This window comes from Aethalodelphis obliquidens, unplaced genomic scaffold (assembly GCF_003676395.1).
Source record: "Aethalodelphis obliquidens isolate GAN/ISIS:26980383/991018 unplaced genomic scaffold, ASM367639v1 scaffold18, whole genome shotgun sequence".
Classification (NCBI taxonomy): domain Eukaryota; kingdom Metazoa; phylum Chordata; class Mammalia; order Artiodactyla; family Delphinidae; genus Aethalodelphis; species Aethalodelphis obliquidens.
This window is the reverse complement of record NW_020837962.1, coordinates 3,639,315-3,655,234: the sequence shown is the minus strand read 5'-3', so window position 1 is coordinate 3,655,234 and position 15,920 is coordinate 3,639,315. Positions and strand designations below refer to the sequence as shown.

The 15,920-nt window shown below is 48.6% G+C and overlaps 1 protein-coding gene across 8 annotated transcripts in view; it reads left to right on the top strand.

Annotated features, from left to right (window-relative positions):
* The window catches only part of SNX29 (sorting nexin 29), a 545,670-nt gene that overhangs the window by 58,420 nt on the left and 471,330 nt on the right, over positions 1–15,920 (top strand). For 4 of the 8 annotated variants that reach the window (XM_027117362.1, XM_027117360.1, XM_027117361.1 and 1 more), the window contains 5 exons: positions 383–563; positions 3,612–3,682; positions 4,862–5,110; positions 7,263–7,638; positions 14,387–14,505. In XM_027117362.1, coding sequence (XP_026973163.1) covers positions 383–563; positions 3,612–3,682; positions 4,862–5,110; positions 7,263–7,638; positions 14,387–14,505 — 996 coding nt within the window. The remainder of the gene's footprint in view (positions 1–382; positions 564–3,611; positions 3,683–4,861; positions 5,111–7,262; positions 7,639–14,386; positions 14,506–15,920) is intronic. The other 4 variants (XM_027117365.1, XM_027117364.1, XM_027117366.1 and 1 more) reach the window with 2 other exon arrangements.

Genomic DNA, 15,920 nt, shown 5'->3' with positions numbered 1-15,920 from the left:
GACTAGGGTATGGCTACCTTTGGGGGTCATAATTCAGCTCTCACAGATGTCAATTTTGTATAAAAAAGCAAAGTGCAGGCAAAAAGACTGACTTGAAAATGTTAATGTTGGTCGTCACCTCTGGATGGCGGATGGGGGGTTCATTTTTATTTTCAATATACTCTCGGGTATCTTCCTTTTTGGTGCTAAGAAGTAACTCTTTTACAACCCTCAAAACTGCCCATGGACATATATACAATTCTTTTTTTTTTTTTTCTTAATGTTCTTCTCCATTGTGGTAAATCAACTATACTTCAATAAAAAAAACAAAACCAAAAACTGCCCAAGGGTGTTCCTCTTCAAACGATGCACGTCCCACAGCGCGGTCCCACTGTCTCCACAGAGCCCGTGTTCTGGTTCTATGTGAAGGAGGTCCTCAGCAAGCATGAGCTGCAGCGCTTCTATGCCTTGCGCCACATCGCCTCGGACGTGGGCCGCGGCCGCGCCTGGCTACGCTGCGCCCTCAACGAACACTCCCTGGAGCGCTACCTACACATGTTCCTGGCCGACCACAGCAGGCTCAGGTACCCCAGAGGGGCTCGGGGAGGGGGTGCGCCGAGGGGTGACCATCGTAGTATCTGCCCGCCTGCATCTGGGGCAGCTGGGTTCCCCTATTCCAGCCCCAGCTTGTCCAGCTGTGCTGTGGGGACAGTCGACCAGAGACTAAATGAGGATGCCTGTAAAGGGCTCCCTCCGCATGACAGCTGCATGCAGCAAGCACTCAAGAGATGCTTGTTATTATTAAGGCCTGGGGTGTGGAGAGAGCTGTTGTCTTAGGACACAGCCTGCGCCCCACTTGCTGGAATTTTAATCTGGGTTTCTTTTGGATTCAGAATTTCTTTCTCTTTAGATGTTGGGTGTTCAGTGCCCAGTTTCATGGTGTGTCTCACCTTGCGTGCTGCGTACTGTACAGCTCCTTTTGGTTTTTTTGAGGTTAATCAACCCTAAACTGATGGAAAGAAATAAGGAAGTTTTAAGTTGGGGAGACAAGTCATTTGTTATTATAAAACAACATCTCGTTTTATTTTGTTTTCCTTTTTTCTTGATCATAAAGTTCACTCTGTCAGTTCGTATAGGCCAGGTTATGCTATCATAACAAGCATCGTATAAAACTCATTAGCTTGAGACAGCCGAGTTCATTTCTTCCCCCTGCTGCATGTCTGTCATGGGTGGGAGGTCTCATCTCAGGGACCCAGGCTGACAGAGGCTCCGTCTCTACATATGCTTTCTTGATTGCCAAGGCAGGACAAGGGGCTGTGGCTGAGCGAAGCTCTGGGGCTCTTAAAGCCTCTGCCCGCTGTGATGCTCACTCCCGCTCATATTTCACTGGCCGGCAAGTTACATGGCCACAGGCAAGCTCAGCAGGGTGGGTGAGGTATGGTTATCCCACAGCCATGGGGAGACGGCATTGAATGTGCATCAGCGATAGTACAGTCAGCCATATTCCCTTCAGAAACATTTGACGATGCTGTAGAACCCTCTGGGACAAAACTTAAATCACTCATAAATTGCACAGACATAACTCTGCTAACATGTTGGTATTTTTTCTGTCATTTTGCTTGTATGCTGGTGTTTGTGACCTTTTTCTCCTCTCCCTGTCTTCCTCTCCCTGTCCCTTTCTCTCTGTCTCTCTCGCTGTTATTTTCCCTCTGAGAAGGGTGGACTAGACATGTTGTTTTGTGTCACCTGATGATGCAAAGGGACAGTGGTCAATTCTGCCCTGGACCCTTGAATAACTTCCACATCAGCCCAGATCCTCAACATTGAAGTGTCAGCTAATTCATTAAGCTGGCGTTTCCTCAGTGCCGTGATGCATTTCCGTGATTTCATATCTTGCTGTGCGTTCCCTGGCTCAAGTCTCCTCTTCTGTTTCTCCTGTTGCTTGTGGTCACCTCTCTACCAGTAGTTTGTTAGGTGTTCTGGGATTGTGCACTAAGGCTGTTAAAGATACCCTTGAAGTTCTCCTATTGATGTTGCTTGTGGTACCTTGTCCGGTTGTGTGTTCAGACCCTGTGGATATGAAATGGTAGGGATGGGGGCCAGAACGACTGGCATCAGCTGTACCTGTGTGCTGCTTAGGGTCTGAGTTGGGAGGCTGCGAATGTCTGTGTGTACATCTGAGCATTAACCAGCTTTCATTAAGGAAAACATACTCGTGTTTCTTATAATAGTTTTTGTGTGTGTGTGTGTGTGTGAAGCTCTTTCCAGCAGATCATTTACAAGTGCAGTCTGCCCTCTCTATCCCCAGGTTCTGCATCTGTGGTCTCAGCCATCCGTAGATTGAGTATCATGTTTAAGATCTGTGGTTGGTGGAATCCGTGGACGCAGAATCTGCAGATTTGGAGAGCCAATTGTACTACACTATTTTATATAAGCATCTGCAAATCTTGGTATCCGAAGTGGGTCCTGGAACCAATCCCCCATGGATACCAAGGGACAGCTGTAGTTCAGAGTTGTGCTCTCATTGTCAAGGTTGAATGTAAGAGTGAGCAGTTGAAATGAATCAGCTGTTCAGAATCAAAGTTGAACTTACCTGAATCACTAGCCACTCTAACTTGATGTGGGAAAACCAAATTCATTTACATGCATGAAAACTGGCTCCAATTTGTAAAGAATCACAGATTTGGGACTCAGAGGTCTAGTTGCAGTGCCACCTTGAACATGTAGTCTGTGCTTCCATTGACATTTTTGCCAGGTTGAGTATGTTGAAAATGATGTGTTTCTTTTCTCTTTCTGTTAGTTGTATTCAGTCGCTTCAGCAGTTATGTATCCAGTCTCTTGCTGAACTCCAGGTCACCCGTCACTGACTGTGCTTCAGTGAAATTGGGTTTTGACTCCGTTAGTTTAGGGTTCTCTGACCTGGCGGGGAAGTCTGAGGGGTGAGGGTATTTGCTTGTTATTGCTTAACGGGGGATCAGATAAAGAGCTGGGGAATAAGGCTGGGAGACCTGCTTTGGAGCCCTGGCTGTACCATTTATTGCTGAATGACCTTGAACAATGGACTGACCTGTAGGCCTTTCTGTCCCCCTCCTCCCCCACTGCTGTTTAGATCTGTGGGCCTTTTTAGCCTCCCAGCCCTTTCCAGGGGTAACTTGGGCTTTTGGGCTGCAGCCCAAGCTGGTGTTATATACAAATGCCCTGGTTGATGGAGCCATGGAACTATAATTTCTTACTGAAATTGTCTCTTCTTGTATTAACCCAATCAGGGGGGCCTTGTGGGCCGGCTTGGATTTCCTGTCTGTCTCTTAGAGACATAGCTTGAGTGGAAGTCACCCCTCTGTCTGTCCCCTTCTCCTTTTCTGCTTCAGAAATACCACGTGTACATCTCATGCCTATCTCAGTACTTTCAAGCTCAGGGGACTCTGAAGATCTCAGGGGACCAGTGAGGAAGTTGTAGGATATGTGTGCTCAATCCTTTGTTTATAACCAGACGCCTCAGCCCAGCAGAGACCTCGTATATCCACTCTGGGACACCCAGGTGTGGATTTTCCAGGGAACCATGTGTAGGAATTGTTTGGCTGACAGATGCTGAGAACCACTGTTCAGAGTTTTTCCCGTTTTCCAATTTGCAGCACTTTTTATGAAGACTGGGCTTTTGTGATGGATGAAGAAAGGTCTAGCATGCTTCCTACCATGGCAGCTGGTAAGCCTGGCCAGGGCCAAGGGCGGGGGCTCCTGTGAAGCTTGGTGAGCAGAAGAGGCTGCCTGGGAGTGAATTTATAACTCCAAGGGATGCTCTGGTTTTCCCTCTCCTCACCGAATTAATAATGAGTCACTTGCCGCTGTCCTTCCTTTAGTGGTGATGAGCAATTGAGGCCATTTATCTAGAATTTGGTGCCCTGGCTGGGAAAGCATGGGGTTGAGGGTGTTTGGCCGTGGCTTTGCAAGTGTAATATAAAGATCCAGGGAACTGGGGGAGGAGACCTGCCTTTGAAGCCTAGCTCTGCCCCTGTCTGGCAGGTGGCCTGGGGCAGATCCTGTGAGCTTTTTTACCTTTACTTTTCTCTTCTGTGACGTGGGAATCCTGATAGCACGGCAGTCACCTGTATAGGGCTGTGAGAGAATGAGATGTGAGAAAGAGTCAAGTACATGATTTGTTACTATGAAAGCCCTGCATTGATGCTAGTTGATGAATTGTTAAATTGTTTAACATTTGACTGTCACTCAAAGGGTAAAGTGGGAAACTTGTTTCTTTCTTCCACATCCTTTGTTGCCTCCTTTTTCTCTCTTCCCTCAAAGTTTGCACTGAGTCCCACCTACTGAGAGTTATGTTAGGCTTGTCCATTGATGAGGAAAAGTCAGGTGACCATGATGTCCTGTGTGGGCCATAGGAGACCAGGGCAAGTTTTTGCCTAAAGTGATAATGGTAATGATACTGGTACACATTTTTTGATTGCTTACTGAGCTGTTTTCGATGGGTGATGGTCTTTAATACTCTGTAAGGGATGCTGCTGTCCCCCTATTATAGATAAGGAAACTGAAGCTCAGAGGTCATGAATGGCTTGACCCAAGGTCTCAGAGCATGTAAGTGGCAGTGCTGGGATTCAACCCAGGCAGTCCGACCTCAGAACTTACTCCTTAACCTCCCCACGGTTGACTTCTTATTTGCATTTGTCTTCCTGACGGATAGGGAGAGAATTTGGAAAGACTCAACTCCAGTGATAGCGGGTATCTCCTGACCCCAGTTTTGTGGGTGGTTTTTATTGCCATTTGAGACGAGTGTGTACCCTCTTGTGTACTATAACGTCTGCAGCTTGTTTATTGTGTTGGAGTGTGACTGTTGAACAGCAGACACACCAGGCTTTTCCCTTTTTGGGGGCAGGTCTGAACTCCATACTCTTCGCGATTAACATCGACAACAAGGATTTAAACGGGCAGAGTAAGTTTGCTCCCACCGTCTCGGACCTCTTGAAGGAATCCACGCAGAATGTGACCTCCCTGCTGAAGGAATCCACGCAAGGAGTGAGCAGCCTTTTCAGGGAGATCACGGCATCCTCGGCTGTCTCCATCCTCATCAGGCCTGAGCAGGAGACCGATCACCTGCCCGTCGTGTCCAAGCACATCAGTGCCGGTGAGCGAGAACGAGGGGAGGACAGAGGGTCGGGTGAGGATGACAGATTGTGTCATCTGAAAGCGCCAAGGGGAGTGAAATCTGATGCACTCATATTTTCAGTTCATGTTTGTGTTTATCTTTTTAATTTTTTTTTGGCTGCACTGTGTGGCATGCAGGGTCTTAGTTCCCTAGCCAGGGATTGAACCTGTGCCCCCTGCAGCGAAAGCACGGAGTCCTAACCACTGGACTGCCAGGGAAGTCCCCATGTGTTTATCTTTCTTACCCTTATTCACTTGGAAAGGGATCTGAGAGCCTTCCTGAGATGTGAAGATGATAGGGTAACCAAGCCAGCAGCTCAGTCAGAGCAAACTGAAAGGGAGGGTGTGATGGTCACGTGAAGCCAGGGGAAGTTGATCTTCATTCCTTTATCCATTCATTTCTTTAATTATCCTTCTGATAAGTGGGGTGAAAGCCCAGCTCAGGGTGCTGTGGAGAATGTATACCGTTGCGGGGATGACATTTAAGTGGAGGCCGGGGGAAGGAGGGAGTTGGTTAGCTTTGACTCTAGGCTGTGAGGAGGCAAAGAAAGTTGATTCAGTTCTGATCAATTTTGTGAGAAGTTTACAATACCCCTTGAACTTTCTGGGACATCCAGAATATTGCAACAGCAAAACTAGAAATTTTGGGTATAAGAGCTTAATCCTGATATTCTCAAATCCCTTAAACAAAGCAGTAATCATGGTCATCCCTTTGGAATTATTAATGGTGGTGAAGACTCAGAATCCCATGGAGTCTTTGGTACACACTGGCTTTATCTGTCTCGCCCTCTCTTTCTCGAGCAGAGACCCCACGCAAATGACATAGAAACAGGACTGTTGATAACTTTGTGTACCAGAGATGCTGGAATTTGCATACCCAAAGGAGTATCTTGGGACTTCCCTGGCAGTCCAGTAGTTAAGACTCCGTGCTTCCACTGCAGAGGGTGCGGGTGTGATCCCTGGTCAGGGAACTAGGATCCAGCATGCCATGCAGCATGGACAAAACAAATAAACAAGCAAACAAAAACTGGCCGAAGGAGTATCTTTTCTGTCCATTTTGGGAACCTGCTTCTGACACTGTCTCAGAGTTGGGACACACTGGTGAAGCGTCACCATGTCACACCTTGGTTTAGATGGATTTGACTTTATGGAATCGGCTCCAAAGTGCCTCACACCCAAGGTGGATGATTAAGATGGGTGAACAAACCGGCTCGTCTAAGTGCTGGTCACCAAGGCAGTCTTGACTTCTGTTTTAGTTAGCCTTTGCTGTGTAACAAACGCTCCAAAATGTAGTGGCTTAAAACAAACAACCACAACTTATTGTTTTTTTTATGATTCTGTGGGTTGGCAGGATGGTTCTTCTGGTGGTTTCACCTGGGCTCCCTCATGGGGGTTCATTCAGCTGGTGACTGAGCTGGAAGATTCAAGATGGCCCCACTCATGCACCTGAAGTTGGTGCTGACTCTTGGCTGGGGCATCTCAGTTTTCCCCCACATGGTCTCCCATCCTCCAGTAAGCTAGACCGGCTTCATCCATGGTCATTTCAGGGCAGCATTCCATGAGGGTAATGCCTAGGCTCTAGAACTCACACACTGTTATTTCTGCCACATTCTGTTCTTAAAAGCAGAGCACTAAGTCAGCCTGGATTCCAGAGGGTGGAGAAATAGATAGCACCCTTGATGGGGGACAGCAAAGCCCCACTGTAAAGGGGCATCGTGCTGGGCTGGGAGGAATTGTGGCTGTTAAACTGTCGACTACAATCCCTAAACTGATTTTCTTGGTCTCATCTCCCAGCCATGAGAGTATCTTCCAAAGATACTTCCATTTGCTACAATACAATTCATTTCAATAATGATTCACCCTTTTAATCAAAGTGCTTGGAAGGATTGCTTAGAAGGAATGAATGTAATATATGCTCTAGGGCGTATATGTTCACATCAGAGGTAGAGGCTCACATCCATTTTGCTTGGTCTCCCGTAGACAAATTTTTTTCCCAAGGGTTAAAAGAAATCTGAGTTTATCTCAGATCTAGTTTTTAGTAGAACAGTAGAGATTTTCCACAGTCTAGAGGCAGGATGGCTCCATCATCGCTTTATCTTGCCTGCTTTTTCTTATCTCATATCTTTTGCCAGATGCCAAGTGTAAAAGGGAGAGGAAGAAGAAAAAGAAGGTGACTAACATCATCTCGTTTGATGATGAGGAAGACGAGCAGAGCTCCGGAGATGTTTTTAAGAAGATCCCTGGGGCGGGGGAAAGCTCAGAGGAGAACTCCGACCGCTCCTCGGTCAATATCATGACGGCCTTTGAAAGCCCCTTTGGGCCAAATTCCAACGGAAGTCAGAGCAGCAACTCATGGAAAATCGATTCTCTGTCTTTGAACGGGGAGTTTGGGTACCAGAAGCTCGATGTGAAAAGCATCGATGATGAAGACGTGGACGAGAATGAGGACGACGTGTACGGGAGCACACCTGGAAAGAAGTGCCCGGGCCGCTCGGAGTCGCCGGAGAAGTAAGTTCTGCGTGAGCTTCTGAGGAAGGGTGGCTGGCTCTTTCTATAGTATTGGGTGAAATTAGACTGCAAGCTTTCTGTTTGTTTGGCGCATCATTCGTTTTTCAGATCTCGATTTCAGAAGAAGGAGCATGAGTTTGCTTCACTCCTGAGCACTAAGGAGAAGGGAGCATATATACTATTTGAAGGTACCTACTGCAAAGTTGGTGTCAAGATGTAGGCCTTGAAATTCTTGCTTTATGTCTGTGTCTTTCATTTTTGTTGCTTGGATTTTGCTTGCATCCCTTACTTCCCACTAGCCCAGGAAGCTCAGGAGAGAGGCAGGGTATTCTAGAGAATAGTCTCCAGCTGGTAATTTCTGTGTTTATTTGCAGGGGTGTGAACGGCAGTAACTGGCCTGCACTCGCTGCCTTAACACTGGAGCTGTGGTGCATTTGTACCTGCAGGAGGGGCTTGGTGCAAGTGAAGGCGTAAAACAGAAAAGCATAGTTAGGAGCTTGGATCTTAGAATCAAGACAACCTGGGTTCTCATTTACTAGCTGCGTGGCTTAGGTTAGACTAGGTTGGACGAGTTTCTTCACCTCCCAGAGCTTCAGGCCTCACGTGAGACCTAGAGAAAAACAGCATCTGCTTTGTAGAGTTGTTGTCCAGTTAATGGGACCCTGCGTGTTGGGCCTTGGGCACGGGTGCTGGCACTTTAAGAAAGAATGCAGGCAGCTGTGGCCGCTGTTATACTGTAACTCGTAATAATTCCTGTGCTTGGTCTTACTCTTAATGCCGAATAAACTAGGAACCTCTTCACCTGAGCTCTGTAGTGTGCAGTGCAACCCTAGTCACGGCTGGCTTCAAAACCAGCCCGTGAAAGTGTAAAATGAAGACCCCGAGACCCCCTGGTGCAGTGGAGGGGCACAGCGTGCCTCTAGCCCGAAGCTTTGCGTGTCCATGTGTTGAACTGGAGTTTTTTTCTTTCTCATGAGACTTTCCCTGTTTTTGTCTTTGATTTTTACTCTCATCCTCATTCACATGCATATCCATGTTAGTAGCATTACCTTGTCGATCATCTGGGACAGGCCAGATGAGGCAAACTGCAGATTCACGGTATCCTAATACTTAGAGCTGCCCGGGGGGGTTTGTGGGTGCCAACCCCACCTGATGGATGAAAGGCGAGTTTCTTTAGTTAAGATTTGTCAAACCAGTGGGAAGAACTGGAATTAAGGTTAGGCTGTGTTCCAAAGCTTATAGTACTGTCAGGTATTTTCCATGTTTCTACACAGCCATGAATCTCGATTGGTTGATATTCTGTCAGATCAATGTCATGATTTGCTAACGGTTCCCCTGTTGTTGAGTATTTAGGTTGTTGGCATTGTTTTTGTTTTTTGTTATCAGCCATTCTGAAATGAACATTTTCGTGCACAAGGCTTTTTTCTCCTACTAAAGTATGTTAGGGTAGCTTCCCTCCAGCATTGTTCTTGCGTACTGTGTACGAATGATTTTGTACCTGCATCCAGTCTTGTGACCTGCTATATTAGGGTTCTCCAGAAAAACAGAACCAATAGTGTGTGTGTGTGTGTGTGTGTGTGTGTGTGTGTGTGTTTCTCGTATGTATGTATGTATGCATTTATCTAGAGAGATTTATCTTAAGGAATTGGCTCATGTGACTGTGGAACTTGACAAGTCCAAAATCTGCAAGGTAGGCTGGCAGGCTGGAGACCCAGGGAAGAATTGCAATTTGAGTCTGAAGACAGTGTGCTGGCAGAATTTCTTCGTCCTTGGGGGAACCTCAGTCTTTTTCTGTGAAGGCCTTCAACTGATTGGATGAGGCCCACCCAAATTATGGAGGGTGATCTGCGTTATTCGAAGTCTCCTGTCTTAAATTTTAATCTCATCAAGACAAATACCTGCACAGAAACATCAAGAATAATGTTTGATCAAATGTCTGGGTACCACGGCCTAGCCAAGTTGACACATAAAGTTAACCATCACACTTGCCTACAGTTCTTCCTCTGGGCCTTTTAGGAAATGCCATTTGCATTCTCTGTCTCTGTAGGTGAGTGCACCTCTGAGTTGATTCACTCCACGAATCAGTTTTTTGGCCTCAAACACAGTCATTTCTCTTCCTACTGGACTGGTGACATTGAGGGGAGGCTGGAGCTGGGAGGCCAGCTTGCGAGCCAGGATAGCTGCCAGCATTGTGATGTGTGAAACACAAAACAGTGCAGGGTGACCTTTACAGGGCCTGGGCCCTTTGAGGCCATTGGGCCCCCTATGGATTATGGACAGCCACTCCCTGGCATAACGAGGGGATCTTGAGTCAGCATTCTGCAGAACCTCTTGGGGAAAGAGAGAGAAATGATGAGATGGCCTACTGAGTAATACCTTCGTTTTGCTTCTAAGCTAATATTCACGTGAAAGGTCTAGGATCCTGGAGGGGCCAGAACTTTAAAAGTTTAATAGCACAGCCAGGTTTGTGGGAGGAAAGGGGCCAGGCTGGGAGAAGCACATCGTGGGTTGCAGTGGCCTTTGGCAAAGTCGAATGCTCTGATGGTCTTTTAGATGCTCTGTTGGCCAAAGGTTTACACCTCTACTTGCTGGCAGTTAAACCCCTTCTTTGATGACTGAGGAAAAATGTCCGAGGACTGAGGAAAAATCTTGTCCCTCCTACCTCAGTATTTTATTTTTTTTAACATTGCTTTACAATGGTGTGTTAGTTTCTGCTTTGTAACTAAGTGAATCAGCCATACATATACATATATCTCCATATCTCCTCCCTCTTGCGTCTCCCTCCCACCCTCCCTATCCCACCCCTCTAGGTGGTCACAAAGCACCGAGCTGATCTCCCTGTGCTATGCAGCTGCTTCCCACTAGCCATCTATTTTACATTTGGTAGTGTATATATGTCCATGCCACTCTCTCACTTCGTCCCAGGTTACCCTTCCCCCTCCCCGTGTCCTCAAGTCCATTCTCTACGTCTGTGTCTTTATTCCTGTCCAGCCCCTAGGTTCTTCAGAACCATTATTTTTTGACTCCATATATATGTATTAGCATACAGTATTTATTTTTCCCTTTCTGACTTACTTCACTCTGTATGACAGACTCTAGGTCCATCCACCTCACTATAAATAACTCAAGTTCGTTTCTTTTCATGGCTGAGTAATATTCCATTGTATATATCTGCCACATCTTCTTTATCCATTCATCTGTTGATGGACACTTAGGTTGCTTCCGTGTCCTGGCTGTTGTAAATAGAGCTGCAGTGAACATTGTGGTACATGACTCTTGTTGAATTATGGTTTTCTCGGTATATGCCCAGTAGTGGGATTGCTGGTCGTATGGTAGTTCTGTTTTTAGTTTTTTAACTACCTCAGTATTTATAAGTGTTGGCCTTGCTTTTGTTTTTTTCTTAAAGTATTTATTTATTTATTTATTGGCCGCACCAGGTGGCATGCGGGTTCTTAGTTCCCCAACCAGGGACCGAACACGCGCCCCCTGCAGTGGAAGCACAGAGTCTTAACCATTGGACCGCCAGGGAAGTCCCTGTTTTTTCTTAAAAGAGGATATAATATCTTTATTATAGAAAGGGGTTTTCCTGTCACTTTATGTGTGCTCCATGACACCAACAGGAAAGTGGGGTGAAAATATAGTTCAACAAGAATTACAAACATGAAAAACTTTGCACTTCACCAGCAATTAAGCAAACACAAAGTGAAACCAAACACTCTGTTTTGCCCATCATCTTCGTCAAGATTTAAAAAGAGAACTGGGTGGGCTTCCCTGGTGGTGCAGTGGTTGAGAGTCCGCCTGCCGATGCAGGGGACACGGGTTCGTGCCCCAGTGTGGGAAGATCCCACATGCCGCAGAACGGCTAGGCCCGTGACCCATGGCCGCTGAGCCTGCGTGTCCGGAGCCTGTGCTCCGCAACGGGAGAAAAAAAAAAAAAGAACTGGGTGAAAGGCAGCCTTGGGTGAGCGCCCTGCCTGGAAGGCTTGCTCTCAATGTGTCCTCAATGGTTGGAATCTTCCAGACACATAGCAGGCGTTAACTGTGGAATAATGATGAGGTATGGCTGGTGCTAGGGTCATCCTGATAGAGCGCTGGTCATGTCCACAGCCCTTGGGGAAAACAGTTTGACACGATGTCAGGAGCCTTAAAAATGTTTATCCCCCTTGATTTAGTAATTCCACTGCTGGGAAGCTACCCTGAGGACCAGCCTCAGGAAAAAGCTTGCTGCGTCTAGATACCAACATGCTAATTTAGAAAAGCTAAGCAGTGAACCTGATGAAAATGTGCAACCACAGAGGAACAGTTAACCGTGGAATATTTTGTAGTCTAAATCTTAATGTTCCGGATCTGAAACATCTTAAATGACATCTAAAAGTATCTAAGTAGTATGAAGATGAAATTATGAGTTAATATCGAATGAAAAAAGCAAAATATAAAAACCTACATCTAGCTTCATTACAACCTCGTAAAGGAAAGCACGTGAGGAAAGAAAGAAAAAAAAGACACTATGGAAATCGTGTCTACCTCAGTTGTTTTGGGTAATGGTGCTTTGGGTGTATTTTTCCCCCTCCTCTTTATGGCATTTTGTAGGTTTTAAAATAAGTGTCTTACTTTTCTAATGAAAAGCAACACCGGTTCTGTTTCTAAGCCCAACTCTGACCCCGTATTCTGAATTGGTCTCTGCTTTAGGAATCACTTCAGTGTAACTCCTTTTCTAGGTGGAGGCCTTTGGCCACTTTTACTCGGGTCCGAACCTTAGTTCGTGGGACCTGACTTCACTTTGTGCTCTGCATGTGTTACTGGAAAGTGGCAAGATGTCCCCTTAGAAACAACAGAAAGTCCCACCTGCCTGGAGCTGGTGCAGCGGCCGGGAAAGGCCTGTGGTTTTGCTGCCGTGTCCCGAGGGGCGCCCCTGGCCACCTCTGGGTGTCTGGGAGTCCCCTTGGTTGCCAGCTGCTGGATCAGAGCCCCGGGCGGGCGGTTCTTTACAGATTGTAGAGGCAGAGCCAAGTTCACCCCAGAACCTGGCTCTGCGGCTGGGCACACAGGTCGGGGGCGCTTCCTCTTCTGTGCCGCGTCCTGGGCGTTACCTGCAGGACTAAATGACACAGGTGGCAAAAATCTGTTAGGGTTATTACCTGATGTGTGTCCTGCTCCGTGTCAAACGTGCGACCAAAAGCTCGAGAGTGCTCAAAGGAGAATGTCTACAGACAGGCCTTAAAAGAGGAGTTGACAGGCCTTCCCTGGTGGCGCAGTGGTTGAGAGTCTGCCTGCCGATGCAGGGGACGCGGGTTCGTGCCCCGGTCTGGGAAGGTCCCACATGCCATGGAGCGGCTGGGCCCATGAGCCATGGCCGCTGAGCCTGTGCGTCCAGAGCCTGTGCTCCGCAACGGGAGAGGGCACAACAGTGAGAGGCCCGCGTACCGCAAAAAAAAAAAAAAAAAAAGAGTAGTTGACAGACTAGCCTGCCGGCCAAATCTGCCCCCAGACGAGAATGGCTGTTACATTTTTTAAAGCGTTGTAAAAAGCAAAAACCAACCAAACAAAAAACCAACAAGGAAGTATACTTATGGCCACAAAGCCTAAAACTGACTATCTGGTCCTTTCCAGAAAAATTTTGTTAATCCCTGCTCTAAATGAAAGAAGAATTATATACATCATGTCAGTGATGGGGCAGTGGCCAGGAGACCTCATTGTAATTGGATCTGGAAGACCTGGGCTGAAGCCTTGATTCTGGCCAAGTGATGAACTTGGACAAGTCGCATGATCTCTTTGAGTTGTCTTCCTACCCCCTCCCTCCCCTCCCTCCCCTTCTCCCTCTCCCTCCCCCTCCTCTTCCTCTTCATCCCTCCCTCCCTCCCTCCCTCCATTAAGTAGGTATGATTATGATCTGCTTTGGTCTTCTTTACAACTGATTTACTACGTGATTTTATAAACTTTCAAGTACTGCACAGACGCTTCCCGGTATTTGTCAGTGGTGCTTGATTGCCCAGAGGCAGATGCTGCAGTGGGCAAATACTTTCTCAAATTTAACTGGACCAGCCTGGCGTTACAAAGACGGCTCAGGTTAGTTTGGTACTTGGTGGATAAGGTGGCAGTATAACAGATCATATGAGCCTGGTTAATATTTGAGCTGACCCCCTTTCTTGGAAGGGACCCAGACACCATCCGGTCTGGTTCTGTCCTTTTACTTGTGAGGGTTTGAGAACCAGCGAGGCATAGGGACCCTAGCCCAAGGTCATTTCAGAGCCTGGAGCCCACGGGGCCTCCTCCTGCTTCAGCACCAGAATGTGCTGCCCCCACCTCCCGCCCCCGTGACTCTGGCTCTTCCCTCCGTCCTCACCTCAAACCTCCCTTCTTCAAGGAAGCCTTCCACCACCTTCCCGACCAGCTCCACAGACCTGAGCTGCCATTTCACACCTTCCTGTGGGATTACATGCCTCATGTCTGCTTCCCCCAGTAGACTGTAAGCTCCATGAGGGCAGGATGGACCCTGTTGGCTGGTTCTTTGCCAGCACAGAGTGTGTGCGCACTGCCGGGCAGGTAGGAGGTGCTCAGTAAACACGGGCTGAAGGAGTGAGCACCGGAGGGCTGGCTCCCGACTCCCACCCGGGCCTGCTTCTGTTCTCATCCCCCTCATGGCTTGGCTGGTTCCCAAGAGGGGGTTGTGGAGGCCCATCAGGTGCTGTACTACTCGGGGCCCTTGGGGCTTTCGGCCCTGATGTGCAGCTGTGTTCTCCCCCCGCAGGCCGCTAGACGGGGCTGCCTGCCTCTCCCAGATGCACAGCTGGGCTCCACTGCACGTGCTGCATGGCGACGCCGATGTGCTCTTCCCGGTCAGTGGCGTGGGCTCCTACGGCCCTGCAGGTAGGTGTCTCCCGATTCCTCCTTTCCTCCTGTCACAGCTCTGGCTCGAGAAGCAGCAGGAGTGGCTGGGTTACGTCTGCGGGTGGTGGGGTGGGAGAGTGGGAGAGAGAGCACGGAGGCCAGGGCTCAGGGCAGTCGGGGCCTGTTGAGCTCAGGAGCGACAGAGGCTGCTCTCCTTGCTGAGCCTGGGTATTTTGAGGTGCTCTCACCTGAGTGAGTGTTGACAAACCACCAGGGAGCCCTTGGGGCCTGTTTTTCTTCTTGGCAGTGATGTGTTGAACTTGGTCACATGCAAGCTGATCACAAATGGTGACCATTATTTTTGCCTCTTAGGAGAAGGGAGAAGGTCACAGAACCCGTAGCTCTAAAGGTCCTTGTGCTCTTTGCAGCCAAGTGCTTGGGGGTCAGGGAGTAGCTTGCTTAAAAGTGGCTAAGCATTTCTGACCTGTTCCTTGTGGTCGAGCAGGCTTGCCTGTGGTTCGTGATTGTTTTCTTTAGCTAGAGCAGGTCACGGTGGGGGGTATTGGGGGGGTGGGCGGTGAGGCTGGGAGCATGGATGAGCCCGGCTCCCCTGGTGGGGTAGGTGTTTGCAGCGCCTGGCGCAGTGAAGTGCTTGGTCGCCGTCACTGCCTCACAGCACCAGCGTGTCACGGAGGCCTCGGCCCCCTTGTGTAGGTGCCCTTCTCACCCTCCTAGGCCCAGGTTTAGGGAACCGTGGGCCGGGGCCCACCGACTGCCCAGGAAGCTGTTGACATTCTGAACCGGATGATAGACCGTTGTTGTGTCACTGTGTCAGGAACAGAAACCCACTCAAACTAGCTGTGGCACGAGGCAGGGCGGGCACGCTGACTGGCGCAGTCTTGGGGCAGGTGGTCAGCTCAGGCCCAGTTCTAGAAGTTGCTGAGGGAGGCACGTGCCCACCCTGTGAGGCAATGTTCCCGGTGTAAATTGAGGCTAATGAGAGTGCGGCTAAGTGACTTACGTCCGCCAGGCTGTTCTCTTCTGGAAAGTATGGATGGCGGTGATGACAGTCCTTGAAGTGAGTCCAGGACTGTCAGGTGATGGATCTGGGTTAGCTCATCCACTCGTGACCACAGCCCGCGAGGGAAGGGCTGGTTATTGTTACACCTCCTCCTTCTGAGACTTGTGGCAACGGTTCCCTGAGTTAATCTGGGACAAGGTGCCGGGCACGTGTGAAGTCCCCAGGCAGGCTTCCTGCAGGCATTGCACTAGTGAGGTCGCCTTGCGGGCGCCCGTGGGCTGGAAGCTGGGACTTTGGGATGGAGGGATTCCGGGCCCGGCGAGGTCCTGCTGTCATTCTGGTTCTGTGCCCCACGCTTCCTTGTGGGGATCTGCCCCCACCTCCTCTCCCTCCGGGTCTGTCTCTGCTCCCTCATCATTCTCCGCCCTCTTGT